The sequence below is a fragment of the Lagopus muta genome, chromosome Z (assembly GCF_023343835.1).
Source record: "Lagopus muta isolate bLagMut1 chromosome Z, bLagMut1 primary, whole genome shotgun sequence".
In the NCBI taxonomy this organism is placed as follows: domain Eukaryota; kingdom Metazoa; phylum Chordata; class Aves; order Galliformes; family Phasianidae; genus Lagopus; species Lagopus muta.
The window spans coordinates 11,729,628-11,752,815 of NC_064472.1; the positions used below are offsets into that span (position 1 = coordinate 11,729,628).

A 23,188-nucleotide genomic window follows, 5' to 3' on the forward strand; every position below is an offset into this window, starting at 1 on the left:
AAACTGGGCTTGTTTAGCTTGGAGAAGAGAAGGCTCCAGGGAGACCTCAGTGTGGCCTTCCAGTACTTGAAGGGAGCGTATAAACAGGAGGGGCAATGGCTTTTTACAAGGGTGGATAATGGTAGGTCAAGGGAGGATGATTTAGGTTAGATATTAGGAGGAAGTTTTTCACACAGAGGGTGGTGAGACACTGGAACAGGCTACCCAAGGAGGCTGTGGATGCCCCATTTCTGAAGGCATTCCAGGCCAGGCTGGTTGCAGCTCTGGGCAGCCTGATCTGATGACTGGCAACCTTGCACATAGCAGGGGGGTTGAAACTCAATGATCACTGTAGTTCTTTTCAACACAGGCCATTCTATGATTCTATGATTCTATGATTCTATGACTCTATGATTCTATGATATACATATATGCATGTATGTATACTACTGACTGCTCTCTCCCTGCATCTAGTCCCTTTCAGGTACACACTGAATATCCCCATTTTCCTGCATTACCCATCAAATAAATCCAGGTGCCAGTGAAAAAGCAATCCTACGGATAGGCTTGCCTTGGCCTGAGGCCAGGATAACCCAACCATTTTCCAAAATACATTCTTCATATGTACTGCAGAAACTTTTCCTTTTGTAAAAAGTTCCTCCCTCTTTCTCTCTACATTGTGGTACTCTCTTTGAGCAGGGCAGCAAAATCTGAGTAGCTGGTACTAACTACGGAAAGAGAGATGTGTTGTGATAATCCTCCCTCAGTGGGGCAGCAAAACCAAAATAGCTGTGCAAACTTGTATGTAGCTGGTACTACATGGGGCTTAAATGGGTTGAAAGTCCCTCCTTCCACATTGTGCTACTCTCTCTTGAGCACGACCGTAAAATCTGAATAGGTGGATGAGTTTGTCAGTAGCTGGTAGTAAACATGGAAAGTGGGATGAACAATCCAAACAGACCAAAGTATATCCTGAAAATACTGAAGGACTTTGATTTTTGTCCCACTCTGCTGGGGCTCAAATGGATAAGACATAACTGGCAGAACACACAGACAATATCTGACTGTGTGTCTTAGGGCAGAAAAGAAATATTGCCAAAGAAAAGGCAAAGCAGTGGTGTGCATGGTACTTGGGAGCAGTGCTGGTCATGGCTCAGGAATTCTATGAGCAACAACAATCCTCAGAAGCCAGCATTATCTTCTTGTTGCAGGGAATAATAGGAAAATTATAAGAGCAGTTGGCTGAGAAGCAGCAGCAGCAGCAACTATGAGAAGCACAGATGGAGTGCTTAGGAAGAAAAGAGGTGGGCCTTCCCTGCAGCCCTGTTCTGGCACTGAATTAGCACAGGCTAAGGATAGATCCGTTAGAATTGATCCCCCTAGGCCTATGAGACCTCTAATTAAAGTGGAATACAACTATGATGAGGAGGATAGGGGAGGTCATTTGATTGTTAAAACCAAAGAAATCCTGTATTCAGCCCAAGAGTTGGCTAAATTGCAGGAGAAATATAGTAGGAATTCTGAGGCAGTGGAGACAATATGTGTGGAGAGTTTTCTTATTGAGAGAGGATGGCATACTTTTAAGCGAGAAAGAAGCATAAAGTTACAGGGACCTAGCATTTTCCTTACCACTGGAAACAACTGAGCCCCATGGTACCTGACCCAGAAGGCAGCTTATTTGGCAAGAGGTCTTAACCCCTTTGGAAGGAGTTGACCCAGTTACAATTCCAGGGGATCTTGACCAACTAATTGAGAGTATTCAGAAAGCAGACTGTTTACAGTTAATGCACGAACGAACCTTAGTGTCAAATCAGAAATCCCCAGTGACAATGCTGGTTGACTCAGAGTGAATGAACCCCTTGATTCGGGGTTCCCCAGATTCAGGGTCCTCATGACATGCTGAAATTAGAGGGTACAGAGTTACATCAAATCTGTAAACTGTTCCAAGAACAGCAGACTCAGTAGCAGAGACCCTGGCCAAAGCTGAACCAGGGCAGGGCACTGATTGGGTCCCCTTCTTGGAGCAAAATGCTTGGGAGATAAATTGAGCCCCAGTGTGGCAGAAAGAGAAGTGGAAGGATATCCTGGATGTTGCAAAGGCTAAGGAATTTGAGGTAGGCTGGGTGGCAGCCCAAGATACAGGGTCAGATCCTGTGCATAGGTGAAACAATGAGGTGGATGAATTAACGAGGATCCCTTTTAATGAAAATGCTAATTTTTCCCCCAACCCTGAAAATGAGTAATGAGTGGGTAAATTTACTCAAGTGGCTACACGTAAAAAGAGGCATTCAGGAGCATTGAATCTATAGAAGAATGCCCTAAGTTGAGGATGTCTGAGGGTCTCTGTTACCAGAGTTGAATGGTGATTTCTGTGTGTGACAGCTGTCATCTCTGACTCAGAGAACATCCTCTGAAGTACTCATTCCTTCACAGTAGGGAAAATAAGGAGTTGTGGGAGGTCTGGATGGTTGACAATGAAGTGCCATTTAGGAAGCCTATCAGGAAACAGTACTCCATGGTGTGAGTAGAAGTAGCTTCTGGACTCATTCATGTGGAGACAGTATCCCAAGTAACTGCAGAAAATATATGAAGGGGTTGAAGGAATGATTTATCCACCTCCCTAAGACAATCACCATACAATCTGGGACTTCACTGTTCAAATGATGCAAGAATGGGCTAAGCAGGAGGAGATATGGTGGATATTCCATACCCCTTATAATTCCCAAGCCAATGGATAGCTGAAAGGACAAGTGGCTTATTAAATTGGTTTCTTGAACCACAAGAATCAGGGCGGACTGATCAGCTACCAGATGCAGGAAATTACTAGTAGGGGATGAATGCAGTTGAATGCGTTCTGTTCTAGCCCACTAAGCTACATACTAAAGGCTAGGTAAAAATACAATATGCATCTGAGCAGCAGTGCTCATGGACAAACCTATAAAGGGAAAGGTCATGCTGAACCTTGAAGCCCTCATAAAATGACACAAAGATGTAACAGGGAAGAAACATAAAATATTTCTAAAATTGATGTTTCCCATCACTAACCTTGCTACTTCTTTCCAAGGAAAAAGAGTTTGTTTCTCTCTATTTTTACAAAACGATGAGGACATACATCAGCAGAGAATTTTTGTACAAAGAACGAAGATGACTCACACACCCAATAAGAATATTATTCTTATTGGGATTAACCCAAAATGGGGAAACTTTTAGTTAGATGAATCATCCTAGCCTCAAGGAGAACATACGGGCATGGCTAGCTTGCAAAGCAGCTAACACTACTGCCTTTTGTAAGGCAGGAGGACAATCTATTTCAGAAATTTTAACCACATGCATAATAGGTACTTCAACCTCCCCTCAATTAATCCAGAACTACTCCCTTTTTGAACACTTTTAGTTTAATATCACCTATGGCATGATGCCCATCTGGAGCAGCATGACAGCACAGATAGCTCCAGCAGCATTTGCCTTTACATTGGCAAATGTTACTTCAACAGAGGAATGTTTTCAAGTGGTAAACTGCATCACATCACAGCATAACCTCATTAACACTGATATGCAGTGTAATCATAAGCACAATACCTGCTTTAATCACATCCATATCATTCTTCCTCAGGGATAGTTCTTCCTTTGTGGAGGGGTAGCATAATCATATGTACCTTCTACTCCACTGGTGGCCCTTGCTCACTGGGAAGAATAACAGTAGCTCTTCCCCTCTACGACCATACCAAATGCCATGCCAGACAAACACCCTATATTAGGGAGTGACTATAATGGCAAAGTTAATCTCTTGACACACATGAAAGCAGCAGCACTTGCATCCTCACTAGTAGGTGTACCTGCAGTGACTGTCCTTAACTACAAACAGATCAGTAATTTGGCCTGCATGCTTGTCATTAATATTAGTTCACAAGCTATCACTACTATAGCCCAAGAATTAGGACCTATCTGCACAGCTGTACTGTAGAACTGCACTGTGAGTGATTATTTGCTGTAATGTCACAATCACAGATGCAAGGATTTTGAGGGGATGCAATATTTCTGACAACTCTCAGTGATTAAAGGGGAAAATTAAGGACTTTAAATCACTGATGAATGTACTCAAGCAAGATGATGATGATAGTTGGCTCACCAACTTCCTCCAGACTTTGGGACTGATAGAATAGGAAGACTAGTTGACATGAATTGGTATAACACTGGTGGGTGGACTTATCTATCTAATACTAGGCAATGGCCTAGTGAAGTGTGTGATAAATAGGCTTGTCCATTCTTTTTCTGTTCCTTCTGCACAATGGATAAGGGAAGAGTAACTGATGTCATCTATCTGGACTTTGGTAAGGCCTCTGACATAGTACCCCAAAACATCCTTCTCTCCAAATTGGAAAAATATGGATGGGTGGACAGTTTGATCAAGGAAGAACTAGTTGCAGGATCGGGTCTGGAGAGTGGTGTTTAATGACTTAATGTCTGGATGAAGACCAGTGATGAGTGATGTACCCCAGAGATTGGTGCTGGGCTTGATACCATTTAATATCTTCATCAGTGACATCAATGGTGGGGTTGAGTGCACCCTCAGCAAATTTGCTGATGACACCAAGCTGTGGAGTGCAATCAACACACCAAGGGACGGAATGCCATCCAGAGGGACCTAGATAGGCTTGAGCAGTGGGCCCAGGTGAACCTCAGGAGTTTCAACAAATCCAAATGCAAGATCTTGCACCTAGGTTGAGGCAATTCCCATTACCAATACAATCTGGGGGACAAAAGGATTGAGCACAGCCCTCCTGAAAAAGACCTGGGGGTTCTGGTGGATGGGAAGCTGGACATGAGCCAGCAGTGTGCCCTTGCTGCCCAGAAAGCCAAATGTATCCTGGGCTGCATCTAAAGAAATGGTCAGGAGGGCCAAGTGAGGTGATCTTGCCCCTCTACTCTGTGCCTCACCTGGCCTCACCTGGAGTACCATGTTCAGATATGGAATCCTCGGTGCAGAAAAGACATAGGCCTCTTGGAGAGTGTCCAGAGAAGGGCCAGAAAATGATCCACAAAAATGAAACATTTCTCCTTTGAATATTTGGAGAAGGCTCAGAGGTGATCTGATAATGGCCTTGTATCTAGAGGGGAGCTACAAGAAAGAAGGGGACGGACTATTTAGCAGGGTCTGTGGAGATAGAACAAGGGGAAATAGTTTCAAGCTCAAAGAGGGTAGATTTAGGTTAGATATAAGTGTTATACAGTGAGGGTGGTGAGGCACTGGAACAGGTTGCCTAGTGATGTGGTTGCTGCCCAATCCATGGAAACTTTCAAGGTGAGCCAGATAAGACACTGGGCAATCTGATCTAGCTGTGGACGTCCCTGTTCATTGCAAAGGAGTTGGACCAGAGATCCCTTCCAACTCTATGTTATGACTGTATTACTCTATGTACACTATCTATGCATCATCACTGTGGATGACCCCAGCCCAGTCAACACTGGCCTGATAACAGAGTCTCAACCGCTGGGTGGAATGTGGGAATAAAATGACATGTTTCCTTCTGTCCCAGACTCTATTACAACAATATACAGAACCATAACATTGTGAATTCTTGCTGAAAACCTCAGAACAAAAGCTGTGCTGTAATACTCCTGTGAAAGTTACAAACACATGTTGTGCTAAAGTGCAGTGAAGAAGTTAGGAGTTAAGTCATCATCCTTAAGGTAGTCTTAGGTCCATCCCCCAACCATGACCACCATGCAAAAGGAGAAAAGTGTGGCCAGTATAGCATGCTCACAGTGTACGCTACCAGACACTGCCTGGCAACAGCTTCTGACCTAATTGGAAGGGACAGTCCAATGGCATAAAAGGTATTGCCAACCCCACATGCCCCACCACATTTTCAGCCACCCTAGCAGAAGAATAAGGATGGACCCGTAGACATCATGACGTCGGCAGTGGTGGCTCTTCTTTCCTTCCCTTGTTTTCCCTTCCCTTCCCTGTTTCTCAGGTAGTCATAAATCTGATCTTCACTTACAGTGGGACAGATGTTGTCTCCTAAGCCCCACATTCCAAGTCATCCACAATCCACTGAGTGAAGAGGAGTCAGTGATGACTGAGGCAAAGCAATTGTTGAGTATTTTAGCTGTCTTCTTATCCTTATTACCAGCCTGCCTGTATTTTTCACTAGAAAGGGTACACCTTCTTATACTTTCCTCTTATGGTAAATGCACCCTTCTTGCTCTTCACACTCTTTGCAAAGTCTTGTTGGTCCTTGGCCTTCCTGATTCCATCCATACACAACCTTGCAGCATGCTTATGCGTCCCACGGTACCTGTCCCAGCTTCCACTACCTGTGCATTTTCTTCTTGCTTACCAGTTTGACCAACAGGTCCCAGTTTAGCCATGTTGGTCTCTTGCTTTCTTTTCCTTACTTCCTACATCTGAAGATGTAGGAAAGCTCCTGTGCACTAAGAAAAGCCTCCTTAAAGATCTGCCATATCCAATCCTTGTCCTTGAGGACAGTTTCCCAGGTGGTTTTGTTGACTAACTCCCTGAAGAGCTGGAATTATGCTTTCCTAAAATTTAGAATCTTTTAGATTTACTCTTTGTCCTTTGTACCTCAAGGAGTGTGAACTCCAATATTTCATGGTGACTATAGCCCAGGCTGCCTCCAATCCTGATGTCACCAATCAGTTCATTTGCATTGGTGAGCAACAGGTCCAGTATTGCACCCCCTCTCCCCCCCCAACAGAGCTACTTTGTGATTCAAGCAGTTACCCTTGACGCACTCCAGAAGACTCTTGGTTTGCCTACAGCTCACAGTGCTATTTTACTAGCAGATGTCAGAGTGGCTGAACTCCCAAGCACGAGAGCCTGTGATGGCAGTAACTCCTGGAGATGAAGGAAGAAAGCTTCATCAAGCTCTGCTTGATCAGGTGATCTGTTGCAGACACCAACCGCAAGGCCCTCTTTGTTGCTCTCTCTCATCCACAAACTTTTGACTTGCTCATGACCATTGTTCAGAAACATCTCACCACACTTTGTTCCCTTCTTGATGTAGAGGGCAATACCTCTCCCCCTCCTTCCTTGCCTGTCCCTTCTATGTGGCCATCGATAGCCACATTTGAGTCATGGGAGTCATCCCTCCAGGTTTCAGTGAAGGCAACTTCATCCTGGTTTTCAGGTAGCACAGTGGATCCAGCTCCTCCTATTTTTTTACCAAGCTGTGTCTGTTGGTGTAAAAACACTTCAGCTGGGAAGCTGGCCTTATTGCCTTCTTGGAGGATAACTTCTTAATGCCTTGTATTTTCCTTGAGTTTCCCTGTTGCCTTCTTTTTCCTCAGTGGTCCCTGGCTGATTGTCATAAGATTTAAGTGTGCTCAGTGTTGTCAGCATAGCTACGGGCAGAATGTTGAGGGCCCCCACTAACACCCTGCCTCTCTAGCCTGACTATGCTGTCCCACACCTTACCATGTGCAGTCTCACTATTACCCACCCTTGTTTTTACAACCTAGTCTAAAGCCCTGCTAACTTTTTGCCATGGAGCCTTTTCCCTCTATGAGAGAGGTGAAAGCTGTCTAGTGACTGCAAGCCCAGTGCCATGTAGGCCATCACATTATTAAAAAAAAAAACACCAAAATTATGGCATTGATATCAGTCATGAAACCAATGTTTATAGATCAGATCCTTCTGTTTCTTACAGTATCCTTACCCCCTAAGAGTAGCAGAGAAGAAACTTGTATTCTTGATTCCTTCAGCATACCCAGATCAAATGGATCTGAAGTCCATTTTGATAGCTCTTGAACTATATGTAATAATATTCTATTAATAATCTTCCACATGGAAAAGCAGTAATGGTTACAGACCTGTTTGCCATACAAGGCCTGGAAGTTTTCTGGTGATGTCCTTTATCCAAGCACCAAGGAGACAGCAAACTACTCTGAGAGTCTGCCTAGCATAATGGGAGTTGAGTTCCCAGCAGGGAGAAATCCCCTGTATCTAACACCCCTCTCTTCTTGTATGTATCCACACTCTATGTATCCAGAGTAACACACTGTTTGTTCCACTAGAACTTAGCCAACTACCCTGCCAAGGGCAGAGTTGCCAATCAGTTGGCCGGGACCACTCAACCTGATCTTTGTTTAAGGTTCAGCTGGGTCAGAATTGTTTTCTTCAGAGTGTCTGGTATAATGTTGTTTTGGTTCTAAGAGAAAAACAATGCTGATAACGTACAGATGTTTATAGTTATCACTAAGCAGTATTATGCAGAGCCAAGGCTGTTCCAGTTTCTCTGCTTATACTAACAAAGGGCTGGGAGGGGACAGAATCAGGATAGCTGACTTAAACCGGCCAAAGTAGTATTCCATACCATTTGCCATCATGCAGGGGAGTTTAGAAAGGGACAGGAGTCCATCTCTCTCATTTCTGTCATTTGGGGGGCTAGCTGGGCATCAGCCAGTGAGAGGTGAGCAATTCTTGTGCATCACTTGTTACATACATTCACATACATACACACATACAGTCGTAACTATTATCATTTTCATTTCCTCCGTCTTAGTAAACAGTTTTATTTCAATCCACGAGTTCTATTTTGTTGTTTGCTTTTTTTCTTCTCTCCCCCATCCCACTGGGAAGTGAGGGAAGTGACCAAATAACTGTGTTGTGCTTAGCCACCTGCTGGGTTAAAACACAAAATGCCTCCTGAGATAGGGCATCCACAACTTTTCTGGGAAACCTGTTTCAGTGCTTCAGAACCCTCCGAGTTAAAAATTTCTTCTGTATGGCCTAAATTTTCCCTTTTTAGTTTAAGCCCCTTCACCCTAGTTCTATCTCTATAAGACCATACAAAAAGTTGATGAACCTCAGTTTTTCTCTAGAGAGAAAAGTCCCCCACCCTAATGCAGTGAAAGAGAGAACCAACACTTAATGTACACGTGTATTATTTTTCAGTTCGTGATCATAAAGCTATGGGAAACAAGAAAAGTCTTAAAACATCAGGTCAGCCTGCAACTCAACTGCTCAATTTTATTTTTTAAGAATGACAGAACTACTGTACTACTGAAAGTGAAAAGTACAGAATGCAGATCCAAACACACAAGACAATGAACTTCACAAAACATAGCATAACAATTTGTTCACATAAAGCTTGGTTAAAGTGCGGAACACCTTAGCACAGATCACTGCCAATGTTAAATATTTTCGGAGGTTCAAAAACAGTCTGCATGTAATTAATTGCACAAGCATATGTGGGTGCAGAAAATCATTCAGCCACAATCAGCGGTGGCTTGAAGAATGTTCAGGAAGAAGTAACTACAGGTCTCAGTCTATACTTTTCCCTAATCTTTTTCCCAGAATTTGTTATTGATCAATGTCAGAGACAGAAGACTGGACTGGGCAGACATCTGGTCTGAATTAGCTGTTGCCTTGTGGTAACAGAGAAAACAAGGGTAAGGAGTCCACACAAGGTTCCAAAGTCACAACTTTTTAATGTCAGTATGGGAACTGAACTGGGAGATTTAACTAGCAAACAGTTGTGGAAATATGCAGTGAGCATAAACCTCAACACTGTGGAAATTTCTAATGTTTGCTTTAGAATTTCATCCTCATTTTTCCTCAGTAGAGACACTTATGAGGATCCAGAGGAGATAGAAGGAAAGCAGGACAACTACATTTGAAACTAATTTTCAGGGAGAATATCATCATCTGATAATACTAGAGGGAATAAATAATGTGCAAAGTAAAACAATCAGAATAGAGAAGGAAAAGTGGGAAAAAATGTAATGTCAAGGAAACAAGAAAAAAACAAAGTTATCAGACTCTGATGTGTTTATAAACCATTTATATACCCGTCTAGTAATGAAAAAAAATTTGTTACAAAGAAAGGGAACTCCTGAACAGAAATTATCTAATTACATTCCCTTAATTTAATACTTCTATTGTCGTGCCGATCTTCAGTCGAAGAGCAATTTAAGAATTCCAAGCATTTCTCTATCTGCCTTTTCTTAACCTTCATCATATCAAGATGATATTATTCCTTCTAACTTCCTCTTTAGTTTAAAATCTTGAAACTTTACAACTTTTTCAGTTGTGATTAAAGACCATGTTTTTAACAACAAATTTAAAAACAGAATCCTTATCTTCTTATTTTTTATACATGCTACTACCACATCCATGTGTCTAAAAATTAATATTGACAATAGCCGCAGTTTTTAACAAAAAAAAAATAAATCTATAATATCATCTTCATGCACAAAGTTTCTTTCAGGAGGCCAAAAGGAAAGAAAAGTAGCAGACTGTCCCCGGCACTTAATTTCTCTCCATATTCAGTGGATTGCTATTTGAGGTCTTCCCTTCCCTTTCACCATTACAGATACAACCTACAAGCAATCTCCTTCTCTCTTAAAGCAAATTCACAGGAGAATGCATGAAGTTTGACATAAATAATGACTTTTTGTTGAAAAATTCAGATGCATTTTATAGCCCAGCATCAGTGTTTAAAAGCTACACTAACTGATGTACAGTGTCCTATAGAAAATTACCTTGGAACTTCCAGGACAGTCCCATTAGTGTTCTTCGCAGAGATGTAAGCAATTAAGAGATCACAAAATGAGTAACTATCTTATGAAAAAATTTCAGTGTTTTTAGGAAAGGCAGAATTAGGGAAAAAGTTACCTTACTTGTTGTCTGCAAGTATTTTCCTTCAAACAATCTATGGATTCAGCTTTCACAGTGCAGAACACAAACATCTTTCCAAGTTCTTAAAAGCAGGGGAAAAAATGAAATAAAAATTGATTACTACATCATCCCATCACTACTCTGAATTCTGTAAGACAGATACATTAATCTGTTTAAGGCTAAGACAGACATAGATGAAACAGCAAATCACTACTGAATTTAAGTATAAAAAAGATTCCCTTTTTCTTTTTTTTTTTTTTCTCAAATCTAACTGACATTTTATGAATATCCAGCAGAAAAAAAAAATGCTATATTAGAAATCCATTGATTATGATAAAGGATATGAAAAAAAATCCGTAAAACTTCCTGGAGATACATTAAGAACTAGCTTTTCAAAGTCAGAGGTTATACGGAAAGAAATGCTGAACTTAATACAAGTGACTATTCTCAGCAAACATTTAACTATATTTAAAATATATACATTGATTCTTGGAGGTGAGGAAAGAATTCCATGATCAAGCTAAACCAGATTTATTCTTTGTCCTCTGACGCACCAGAAACATACTCACATGGCAGATACTCAAAACTGCAAGCGTGATTAAGAAAGGGAAGAAAGGGAAGAAAGGGAAGAAAGGGAAGAAAGGGAAGAAAGGGAAGAAAGGGAAGAAAGGGAAGAAAGGGAAGAAAGGGAAGAAAGGGAAGAAAGGGAAGAAAGGGAAGAAAGGGAAGAAAGGGAAGAAAGGGAAGAAAGGGAAGAAAGGGAAGAAAGGGAAGAAAGGGAAGAAAGGGAAGAAAGGGAAGAAAGGGAAGAAAGGGAAGAAAGGGAAGAAAGGGAAGAAAGGGAAGAAAGGGAAGAAAGGGAAGAAAGGGAAGAAAGGGAAGAAAGGGAAGAAAGGGAAGAAAGGGAAGAAAGGGAAGAAAGGGAAGAAAGGGAAGAAAGGGAAGAAAGGGAAGAAAGGGAAGAAAGGGAAGAAAGGGAAGAAAGGGAAGAAAGGGAAGAAAGGGAAGAAAGGGAAGAAAGGGAAGAAAGGGAAGAAAGGGAAGAAAGGGAAGAAAGGGAAGAAAGGGAAGAAAGGGAAGAAAGGGAAGAAAGGGAAGAAAGGGAAGAAAGGGAAGAAAGGGAAGAAAGGGAAGAAAGGGAAGAAAGGGAAGAAAGGGAAGAAAGGGAAGAAAGGGAAGAAAGGGAAGAAAGGGAAGAAAGGGAAGAAAGGGAAGAAAGGGAAGAAAGGGAAGAAAGGGAAGAAAGGGAAGAAAGGGAAGAAAGGGAAGAAAGGGAAGAAAGGGAAGAAAGGGAAGAAAGGGAAGAAAGGGAAGAAAGGGAAGAAAGGGAAGAAAGGGAAGAAAGGGAAGAAAGGGAAGAAAGGGAAGAAAGGGAAGAAAGGGAAGAAAGGGAAGAAAGGGAAGAAAGGGAAGAAAGGGAAGAAAGGGAAGAAAGGGAAGAAAGGGAAGAAAGGGAAGAAAGGGAAGAAAGGGAAGAAAGGGAAGAAAGGGAAGAAAGGAGGAGGTTTCTATTTCTCTTTAAGCGTAGGTAGTTTTTAATTTAGCATATACAGAAAACTTTTGTATCTTCAAAAGGATATTCACTTCAAAAGAACCTCGCTCTCCTGAAGTTTCTGTTAGTTGATTCATTCACCTGTGGCTAATTCCACAGTGACCTTTTCAAGACAAGAACAACTGCCGAGTTACACATTTACTTTGAGACAACTCAATAACTTGCTTTGATTCAAAGCACACCCTCCATAAAAAGCACAGAGATTTGCTCAGATTACTTCTGGATGTACAAAATCCACGATATCCTGACTTACGTCAGCCGTTAATCAATGTCACTTCTGAAAATGCTTTGTTTAGATCCCCTTCTTCCTGCCTTTTCTAGATTAAACAACCCTTTAGGATTCTGCATTGTGCTGAAAGGCAACTGGAAACTCAAACACACCAACTTCAGACCTTTTACGGAAAAACAGAATTTAAAACTTCTACAGGGAAGGATGTAGACCTCCAGATCCGTAGATCTTCACTTTTCTAACGTGCTTTTCAAGCCTGGGGCACCAAAGCCACGCGGAGAATTTCAGCGTGACACTAAAAGTGAGATGAGCGAGCGAGGCAGCGCAAAAGCCGTGCGCACGAAGCTCACAGCAAACCAACCCCAATCCTCCAGCGGGCCCCACTCACAGCAGACGTGCAGCTGTGTTGGCACAGGAACGCCTGGGACGCCTTACACAAGAACTGCTGCAGAACAGCCCGGTCAATGCGTAGCCCTCGCTCGCACTTGCAGAGTTTTCTCAGGTTTCGCATTCCCTCCCCGCCCCTTCATATTGTGTTTTCGCAGTAGTTTGTTTGCCGTTGTGCGACCTGATGTGTGAAAATGATTCCAGATCAATTTCCTTCTCCTAGCAGAGCGGTTTTTCAGCCTAAGAGTCCCCTGCTCTGAAATCTACGAGCCGGCACAATAGGAAACTCTGCCACGAGGGGCAGACGGCTGGGTGGATCGGGGAAGTGGTTCCCACGACACCTAATAAAGAGCAGCGGGACGCGCAGCCGGGAGGAGGTGGTGGGTGTAACGACGGCGGCCAGGCAGCACCGCCAGCCGAGACTAACAGAGGGAGGAGGCAGCGGCAGGAGATCCCCCAGCGGGATGACAGCCACCCGTAGCGAGGATCCCCCCCCCCGCCACGAGGCTCCCAGCCACGAGGCTGCCCCCGCCTCAGCCCGCGCCCGCCCCGCGCTCAGCGCCTCACGACCGCGCCCCACAGGGGGTCGGGCCGAATAACGACCCAGCGCTCGCCTCCCGGGCAGCGGCAGCGGAAGCGGGCAAGCGCCCCTCCTCGCGGCGCGCTCACCTTCCTTCTCGTCTCCCCGCCCCGGCCACACCCGCGACCCCGCCCCACCTGCGGCGCATGCGCGGCCCACCCGCAGGGGCGCGCACCCTCGGAGTTTAGCCGCGGCGCCGCCCCTCTCCTTTGCGCATGCGTTCTGGCGCCGTTGCCGTGGTAACGGGACGCGGTGCCAGGAGCCAGGGAGGGCCGAGCGCCGGTGGCCGTCATGTCCGAGATACTCTGCGAGTGGCTGAACGAGGAGGTGAAGCTCTCCCGGAGCGTGGGTGAGTGGCAGCCCCGCTGCCTCGGGAGGGGGCAGGGGCTTGCGGGGCCGCAGGGCTGGCTGTCAGTGCCGGGCATCCCGCGAGTAGGGTGAGTAGGTGAAGCTCATGTTGCAAAGTTACTACTCTGAAAGCAGATTTACTTGTAGCTTACAAACTACTTACTGATACACTCATGTCACAAAAAATAGTAATGACTTTTGTTACGATTAATGTCCAAATTCCTTTAATGGTCTTATTTTTTGTGGGAAAAAAACTCACAACCCAGTTCCAAGATCAATTTCAGAAGAATTTTCTACCGGCTACCTCCTTGGAGAACTTCTGCACAAGTACGGTCTTCAGGATGACTTTAATCAGTTTTCACAGAGCAGGTTGGTACTTGTGGATAACATGTTTCTTACAGAAATTAGGCAAAATATTTATTTATCCTTCAGAAATATGTCTGTTTTTTTGTGATTGAAGTGCAGGACTCAGCACTCAGTCTTATTGAAGCTCATACAGGTGGCCTCAGCCCATCACTCAGCCTATCTAGCCTACCCTCTGGCAGATCAGTACTTCCTCCCATCTTGGTGTCATCTGCAAAATTTCTGAGGGTGCACTCAATCCCCTCTTCCAGATCGTCAGTAAAGATATTAAACAGGGCTGGCCATAGTACTGACCCCTGGGGAACACTGTGATCAGTCACCTGCTGGGTTAAGTTCTACTCACCAAGAAACACGGTGAGATGTATTATGGGGACAGTAATGAACTCTGGGTCTATTTCCTGCAGGGATATGGTAAACTCTGTGTTACCAGAAGATCTTTAAATTAAAATTCAACATTTTTGTAGAATTATGCTATAACTCATCCCTCTGTACTCAGCACTGATGAGGCCACAACTCAAGTATTGTGTTCAGTTTTGGGTCCTTCTCTGCAAGAAAGACATTGAGGCCCTGGAGTGTGTCCAGAGAAGGGCAACAAAACTGGTGAGGGGTCTGGAGCACAAGTCTTATGAGGAGTGGCTTGTAAGGGGGGGTACTAGGATTGTTCAGTCTGGGGAAGAGGAGGCTTAGGGGAGACCTCATTGCACTCTATAACTTCCTAAGGGAAGATTGTGATTAGGAGGGGTTTGGCCTCTTCTCCCAGGCAACAAACAGGACCCGAGGAAATGGCCACAAGTTGGGACCTGGGTGTCCTGGTGGACAACAGGTTGGCCATGAGCCAGCAGTGTGCCCTTGTGGCCAAGAGGGCCATTGATATCCTGGGATGCATTAAAAAGAGCGTGGCCAGCAGGTCGAGGGAGGTGATCCTTCCCCTCTACTCTGCCCTGGTAAGGCCTCATCTGGAGTACTGCGTCCAGTTCTGGGCTCCCCAGTACAAAAAAGACAGGGATCTCTTGGAAAGAGTCCAGCGGAGGGCCACAAAGATGGTGAAGGGCCTGGAGCATCTCCCCTATGAAGAAAGGCTGAGTGAACTGGGTCTGTTCAGCCTTGAGAAAAGAAGACTGAGAGGAGACCTGATCCAGGTCTATAAATATCTGAGGTGTGAGGGGCAGAATGGCGAGGCCGGACTCTTTTCAGTGGTGAGTGGAGACAGGACAAGGGGAAACGGCCGGAAACTGCAGCATAGGAAGTTCTGCACAAATGTGCGCAAGAACTTCTTTACAGTGAGGTGACGGAGCACTGGAACAGGCTGCCCAGGGAGGTGGTGGAGTCTCCTTCTCTGGAGATGTTCCAGACCTGCCTGGATGCCTACCTGTGTGACCTGCTGTAGGGAACCTGCTTTGGCAGGGGGGTTGGACTCGATGATCTCTGGAGGTCCCTTCCAACCCCTACAATTCTGTGATTCCATGATTCTGTGAAGTTGTATCAGAGGAGGTTTAGATTAGACATAAGGAAGAACTTTTTCTCTCAGAGAGTGGTCAGGCACTGGAAAAGCTGCCCAGGGAGGTGGTGGAGTCGCCATCCCTGGCAGTGTTCAAGAGGCATCTGGATGAGGAGCTACAAGATATGGTTTAGTTTGTGGTAGCATGGTAATGGGAGGATGGTTGGACTAGGTGATCTCACAGGTCCTTTCCAACCTTGCAATTCTATGATTCTATGAATCTGTGAATCTATGAACTCTACTGGCCTTAAAAGATTATTGGTTCGTGTAAAGGAATTATTGTGAAGTTATGGAACAGTATAGAAAGCATAATGTTCTGACTCAGCTAGTAGTTACTGATTTGTTGATTGAATTTGATAATATGGTAATTATGAAATATTTAGTATTATTCTTCTTTTGGCCTGTATATCTGCTGATCCCAAGTGATTCCACAGGACAGTCTGCACAAGAGAAGCACTTATCTGCAATCCATTGTTTTGGTTTTAAATATAATTTTTTCTCATTGGAACCATAATCTTTATTTTTCAGCACTATTCCAAGTCATTACATTGTTGTGAGAGTTGTTAGATTGTATAGGCTTCATTTTTTTCTTTCTGTTTTTAATTTAATTTCATATATTTTAACTGCTTAGAGCTTATGTGGATTGATCTTTCTTCTAATTATTTGTGGCTTTTTGTAGATGATATACTTTTAACTACAATTTGGAGTAAGATTTTGCTGTCATGTGCTTTCACTGTGTGCATACATCAAGATTTACATAATGCAGTTTGTCTCCTATTTGTTTTCCAAGAGTTATGTCTAGCAGACCAACTTATTTGTAGGTACACAGTATAAAATATAAGTTGAAATGTGTATTATTTCACTCCAGGGAAGTCCACTGTGTTTTTTCCCCCCTCCTATCTTGATATGAGATAAATCTAATGACCATGCTTATTGAAATTAAAAGTATGTTTAAATTTTGATTTTTGGATTCTTTCTGCTTTTTTAATCACATAGGGCTGCAAATGCAAAGCTTAACAATTTTTCTCTCCTGGAGCCCACACTTCACCTGCTTGGAGTACAGTTTAATGAGAACGTGGCCCATGACATCATGATAGGAAAGCATGGGGCTGCAACAAAGCTTTTATATGAATTGTACATTGCTTTAGAAAAAAAAAGAAAAACAAAGCTCACTGGTGTAGCTATGGAAGCAATAAGACCTGCAGTACCTGCAAGGCTCAAGTCTATTGGAAGTGTTTCATTTCGAGAGGTATTTAACTATGCCTATTTTGTATATATATATGCCGCATCTTCTAAGGTCTCTCAAGCATGTTGTGTGTTTCCCTGCCCACTTTTAAAAGCTCTCCTGTTCAATATCCTTTGCCATATATAGAAATTGGGATTACCTGGTTCGTCTGTGATTCATGAGGATAATATGTGTTCTGCGTTCCTTTATTCTGGCTTATTCAATGTTACCTGCTCTGTTTCTTTTTCCAGCTTTAAAATATGAATAGCAGCAAAGACTAGTAGTGGTTCAGTGGCTTCTGTTATACTTATTTTATCAGTATGGATTGCAGATTGCATTATACTTAGTTATAAATGTTTCCTGAAGGGAAAATTAGTCTGTATTAAGCTTTGTGCCACAGTGCTTTGATTCCTTCAGTTATATGTCTTCCCATATATTTATACTAGACTCTATCTGGTCAAATAACTGAACATGCTGAATGCTGCAAAGAGGAAAAAATAAATGGGAAAGAGAGTATCTAAAATGAAGATCTGTAGGTGATATTCTTCTAAACAGTAATGTTCAGCATGTGCAAACCATAATCTTTTACCAGGATGAACAATCTTTAAAGAAGCTATGCATCATGAATCAAATTCAGCTGAGTAAATTTATACGTATTTCCTGGCACACATCCTGGCAAATAGTTTACAGATATGAACATCACAGACAAATGCAGAGATAGCACCAAACAACCAATACACCCCTTCACCCTCTATGGATAGCTTCTATGGAAGCAACCGAGAGCTCTGAATAGATGTGTTCATCACAGAACAGCTGAGGTTGGAAAGGATCTGTAGAGGACTCATAATCCAGCTACCTTGCTGCTCTGTGCAGAGTCAAGTAGGTCAGGTTGCTCAGAACCTTGTCCAGCTCAATTTTGAATATCTCCAAAGGTGGACATTTCACAGTGTTTCTAGGCAAGTTGTTGAGAATCATTTCCATTAAAAAAAAAAAAAAAAAAAAAAGTTTAAGTTGAATTTCTTGAATTTGTATTTGACATTGTCCAAGTTCAGTTCTGCATGTTCTTCTCAATATAACTAGTCCTTTCTTTGAAAAATATTTGACCAAGTTTAGAAGTGGTTCTGTACATTATCACAGGATAACAGTTCAAAATGACTACTGGAAATTTTTTGTATTTAAAAGCTATATTTCTTACTATTTCTGACTCTATTATTGTAACATTTAATTCTAGCGTTTGAAATCTTTAACATCACATCAGGCTGATTTGCAACTACAGCAGGTTTCAGATCATTTTGAAATGAAATCTAAGACAATAGAAGATAAAATAGCTCATATACATATTTCAGAACAACAGAAATCTCAAAAACTTCAAGAGGAACAAAGAGCCCAAGACACTGAAAAGGTGAGTGCTTACATATTACTGAATCTTCTGGGAAAGTGTTTTCATAAGGTCATGTACATAATTCTCTTCTGCACCACTATGTTTGTAAAAAAAAAATAATAATAAAGAAGAAAGGGTGTCCACTTGATAAGCATGAATGTTTAGCTATAAAGCCAACATATTGTTAGAAGATTCTTAATGACAGTATTTAAAAATTTCATACTTAAAATTGACTGCATGTTGTCATGCATGAAAAATCTTGATAGACAGAATATAGATTTCACAGCTGGATGTATTTAAGGTGTACTTGTAAAAAATGCTTTTCATGTATCTACACAAGAAAATATGAGTAATATCCCATAACCTTTTCATAATGAATTTTTGGAATAATAATCCTTTTACAGTTTATATTTACTTTTTAACTTTCTTTGGATCTTTATAGGGAAATGCCTTTTCAACACAATTCTGCTTTTACCTTCATGTATCGTGTATGCAATTTAGCATAAATGCAATTTTTGTACTTGATCACCTGAGACTCAGTGTTGATTGGTAATATTGCCTAATAGTATGTATGTTTCTTAGTTTCTGATATGAATTTTACTTGAAACAAGTGCCAGACCAGGGCTAGCATTTAATATAACCCCTTAAATGACTCTTCGGCATTGAACACAAACTGATTTTCTTTACAGATGTGCTTCTGTTATACCACACTCTTTCTTAATGCAAAGAAAATAACTAGAATAGAATATAGTTCAGCTGGAAAGGACTTACAGAGAACATCTGGTCCAACTACATGGATGTGCCATTTTTTTATACTCGTACTTTAAGACAAAATGAAGGCAACAAGCCTCATTTAAGAAAAAGAAATCGTTTGATCAATGATGTTTTTTTCATTATGAGTCAGTTAAATTAGTTGCATTTACTTCATAGATAAATAGATGGTATATTAGAAGTATATGGCACATATTGTTTGAAGTCAAGTATCTGAACACATGATGTTGAATATTCAGCATCGCATAGGAAGAAGACAAAATGAAATAATGGCCCGGATTCAAGCAGCTGTTATACAGGTTCCAAAGCCATCACTAAGCCACACCTTAAAAGCTAATGAGGCAAAAAAATTGCTAAAGAAGAAAAGAGAAGTGGAGGTAACTATATTTTGTTAAAAGTAGTTGTATGAATTTGGAAAAGGTTAGTTTTTTAGGAGCATTTACACTTAATAATTCTGTACTTGTATCACCTACTGTAACTCTTAAAATTGTACAGTAGCCTCAGTCAGTGAAAATCTGGCAAAATATCTTTCTGACATTTTTATTCTGACATATTTGTTACATAGGAAAATTTTGTTTTGATGGAAGAGGAAGTTGTTACTGAATAAACTGAAACAGATTTTTAAAAATAGAGTATATAAACAGCTAATTTAGTAATTATTAGGGACTAATTCAAGATACTAAATCTAAAGCAGAACATAGCACAGCCTATGTTGTTTTAAAAATCCCTGATTAGAGATAATATATGAATTGCTAGAGTCCAATGTAAGTTGGCTTTACCCTGTAAATGGACAGCTGCAAGAACAGAATTTTGTATGGTGAACATAGGTATAGCTAGTATAAGGGGGAATTAAATGGAAATGGAAAGTAAGAGAAGAAAACAGCCTTGCCTTTCTTTATATCTATCTAATGCTTCATATGTTTTCAGTGTAAACTTTTTTCTCTTGAACTAATATGATGCAAAACTAATTCTCTATTATTCAATCTGTGAATAGTTGAAGCTCCCTTATGATGCTTTGTAACATGAAAAGTGGCATTAAATTTTGTGTTATTTCTTTAGGACACTTACAAGGAGATTAACAAGTTTGAGAAGTCCATTGTAGGAAATGCTTTTGAAGTACACAGCCAAGTCATTGATAGGTAATATTTGAGTATTAGACTGTTAATCTTAGACAGGGTCTTAACTGTAAGTGCCTGCTATCTATGCAGACAGCTACTTGAAGAGACTATAAGGTCTTTCTTCACTTAAACTGATTCTTCTGTGAGAGGTTTTCATACTTCTGCTAGTGCTGTAACTACTCAAGCTCCACCCTCTGCTGCTACGGTGTTTTAACCTATAATTTTTGTAGGAATGGCTTAACCTTCCTTCTGTCCTTTTTACCATTTATATGGCAATGAAGGATATGAAGCGCATCTCTTATTCCCTGTTTATTACAATCATTGAGTCTGTAATATCAGATGTGCAGAGAATAGGGAATGGTTTTGGATGTATGTAGGTCAGCCTGAAAGCAATGCCTCCTATTTCTTCTTGCGGAAACTACAACAAAGAGCATGATAATACTTTTTGATAGAGCAAATTCTCAGCTGCTGTTTTTCAACATAATCTCCACCATTCAGCTATGGATTTCTGCCAGTGATCAACAAGAGACTGCATGCTGTGTTTGCAAAAAATCTGCGTGAACCGAAGTGGCCCACTGCCACCAATGCTGAAATGCACCACCTGCTGCCTCACTGTGCCCACATCCACTGTTTGGTCTCCATAAATGTTAAGCAAACTTTGATGGATATTAATTAGTGCATTTTTTTCCACATGGAGGAATTAAATTATATCTTTGTTTCATATATACTTCCATGTCAGATGCCATTTTGTCATATTGCCCCTCTGCTGCTATCTGTCATATGACTTCAGAATGTAACAGAATATTGGTGGGAAGGTTTAACCTCTACTACCATACCACCAATATCTATCTTTGACGTTGTCGACCAACGTAATAAAACAGAAGGCATTACTTTCAGAACAGTCCTCATATATATGTGGAAATACATTTCAAAATAAACTTTTTCCTTAGAGTTTTATTGTATAAACAGCAAAGTAGATAGAATAGCCATTCTATCACCTTTAATGATACGTATACCATATTCTGAGAAGGTGGCATACTGCTGTAAATACTTCTCTACAAAAACAAAACCTGATAATAACTATGAGAGAAAGTGCACTCAGAGTGTATGGATATATTTAAAGAGTAGCCTATGTTGCTTTGATATTCTGCAAATGATTCTAATTTTGTATTTCTGCAGAATTGGTTTTCTATATTAAATATTGTCAAATGAACAAATTGACAATCGGTTATGTAAGGACTGGAGCTCTCCTATGGTCTCAGCAATGCTTGGTGGGTGCACAAGGGTCTCAGGAGTAATCTCAATACTCACTGACTTTACTATTCAAGATAATTCTGTTGTGCATATGTTAGACTTGTGCCCAACTTCATGAAAATACCTCTAAAAAACCGTGAATTCTATAAAGCCAGTGAACTTCTATTTCAATCTTTTATTTCAATTTTTTTATCAGTGGTATACAAGAATCATTTCAAACACAGAAGTTGCAAGAAACAACCCTAGAAACTACAGCACAGGCAGCAACTGAGCTATTACCTACTTATTCAGATGATGAGTATGTAAGAAAAATTCAAAAACATTTGGAGGAAGATGTGTTTGCTAGAGAACAACGAGAAAAAAGACGTCGTAAAATGTTAATGGAACAGTTAATAGCACATGAAACAGAAGAGGTGAGAGAAGTATAACACATACACAATTAGTAACCTAAATATTTGTTTGCAAGTACAAATCAACACTCTTTTGGAGGGTCTAATAACATTTGGAAGGTAGAAAAGGTGGTATGTATACTTCACCTCTGAAAAGGACTTTTATGCCTTGTTTTTTCTTGGAAAAAGGAAAAAGAAAGGAAAAAGGTTTTCCATTCCTTCTTACTACACTTGTGCAATACATTATCCTTGTAAAATATAAAGCCTCAAATGAAGACAGAACTAAGGTGATTAAAAATCAGTTGTAGATCTGCCTATTTTCCTCAAAACAAGAATAACATTTGAACTTTAAATTATCATTATGTTTACTGCGTCTGAAGAAGGTACTTTCATTAAAAAAACAAATGCAACAGTACTCACTTTAAAACCTGTATTTGCAAATGTGTAATGTAATGTTTTGTCTGGACTCTATGACTTTTGAAATCGTTGTGCAGTAAGATGTTTTATATACTTATGTTGCACATCAGAGCTTTGACTTTTGGCATATTATAGAGTAGAATGTGTGTCCTGAGAAGGTGTCTCTACTCTCTCAAAAAATGACTGTTGCAGATTATTTAATTTGAATCTTGTCCTGCATTGGGATAGACATATAGAAGTCACAGTACTTCTCAGTATCTCTCGCACACTCATGTTCTGCAAAAAACTAAGAACACCTGTATTGGCTTAGACTAAGAGTCTATTCGCACGTTATCTTTGAGCTCTCACAGACAGAAATTCTAGAGAATGCTCTTGCTAATATGCATAGATCATGAAGAAATTTTGCCACCCTTGTTGAGTGAAATCACTGTAGTGCCAAAACTTTCATCAGCTGTCACAGCCCCAGTACAACCCTAATGACCTGGACTAATGGTTCTGATAACCATTGACATTTGCTAAGTACAGCATAAAGCCAGCAAAGTGAGACAGAGCTATCCTGATGAGACAGCTGGTCCACCTCCAGTTGCAGTATAAACTTTGCCAGTTTGAGTTGAAGGAGGTGTTGCAATGTGCTTATTACAAGACTGTCTCCAGAATGGCTCCAAAGTGGAGCAGAAGTACGGATACTGTCCCTAACTTCCTGGTAATTAAATTATTGCTGATGTAGAGACAGTAAGAGTTATAGACTGCAGGGATTAGAAGGAAAGTGAACAGTTGACCAAAACAGTAGCCTGATCAGCTAAAAGAATCGCTTTTGTTTTATGACAGGAAGAAGTAACCAGTTGGAATTCTGTGAAAGTTCAGAAATGAAATATGGCTTGATTTAGAGAAGTGTGAAGTAATTTGAGGTTTTTTTTTTCTTTAGTTAAAGATTATTAAAAAAATGCACAAAGTAGTTGAAAATATTTAAATAAATATTTAAATATTTAAATATAATTTAAATAAATAAAATATTTAAATATTCAACCAGAAAGCATTTGCAAGCTGAAACT

General features: G+C 41.1%; 2 protein-coding genes across 29 annotated transcripts in view; one reads left to right on the forward strand and one right to left on the reverse strand.

Moving 5' to 3' along the window:
- The window catches only part of PRLR (prolactin receptor), a 180,523-nt gene extending 167,024 nt beyond the window's left edge, over positions 1-13,499 (reverse strand). For 21 of the 28 annotated variants that reach the window (XM_048931112.1, XM_048931107.1, XM_048931108.1 and 18 more), the window contains exons 1-2: positions 12,209-12,265; positions 10,622-10,706 (exon numbers count right to left, since the gene is read on the reverse strand). The gene's annotated coding sequence lies outside the window, so the exon portion shown is untranslated. Of the gene's footprint in view, positions 1-10,621; positions 10,707-11,105; positions 11,143-11,193; positions 11,316-12,208; positions 12,266-12,793; positions 13,256-13,461 lie in introns of those variants that run through there. The other 7 variants (XM_048931106.1, XM_048931088.1, XM_048931097.1 and 4 more) reach the window with 7 other exon arrangements.
- Positions 13,500-13,618: 119 nt separating this feature from the next.
- SPEF2 (sperm flagellar 2) overlaps positions 13,619-23,188 on the forward strand; it is a 50,080-nt gene continuing 40,510 nt past the window's right edge. The window contains 7 exon segments of the mRNA XM_048931843.1: positions 13,619-13,721; positions 13,987-14,089; positions 16,578-16,830; positions 18,038-18,208; positions 19,198-19,335; positions 20,018-20,097; positions 21,527-21,743. Coding sequence (XP_048787800.1) covers positions 13,664-13,721; positions 13,987-14,089; positions 16,578-16,830; positions 18,038-18,208; positions 19,198-19,335; positions 20,018-20,097; positions 21,527-21,743 — 1,020 coding nt within the window. The 5' untranslated portion in view covers positions 13,619-13,663.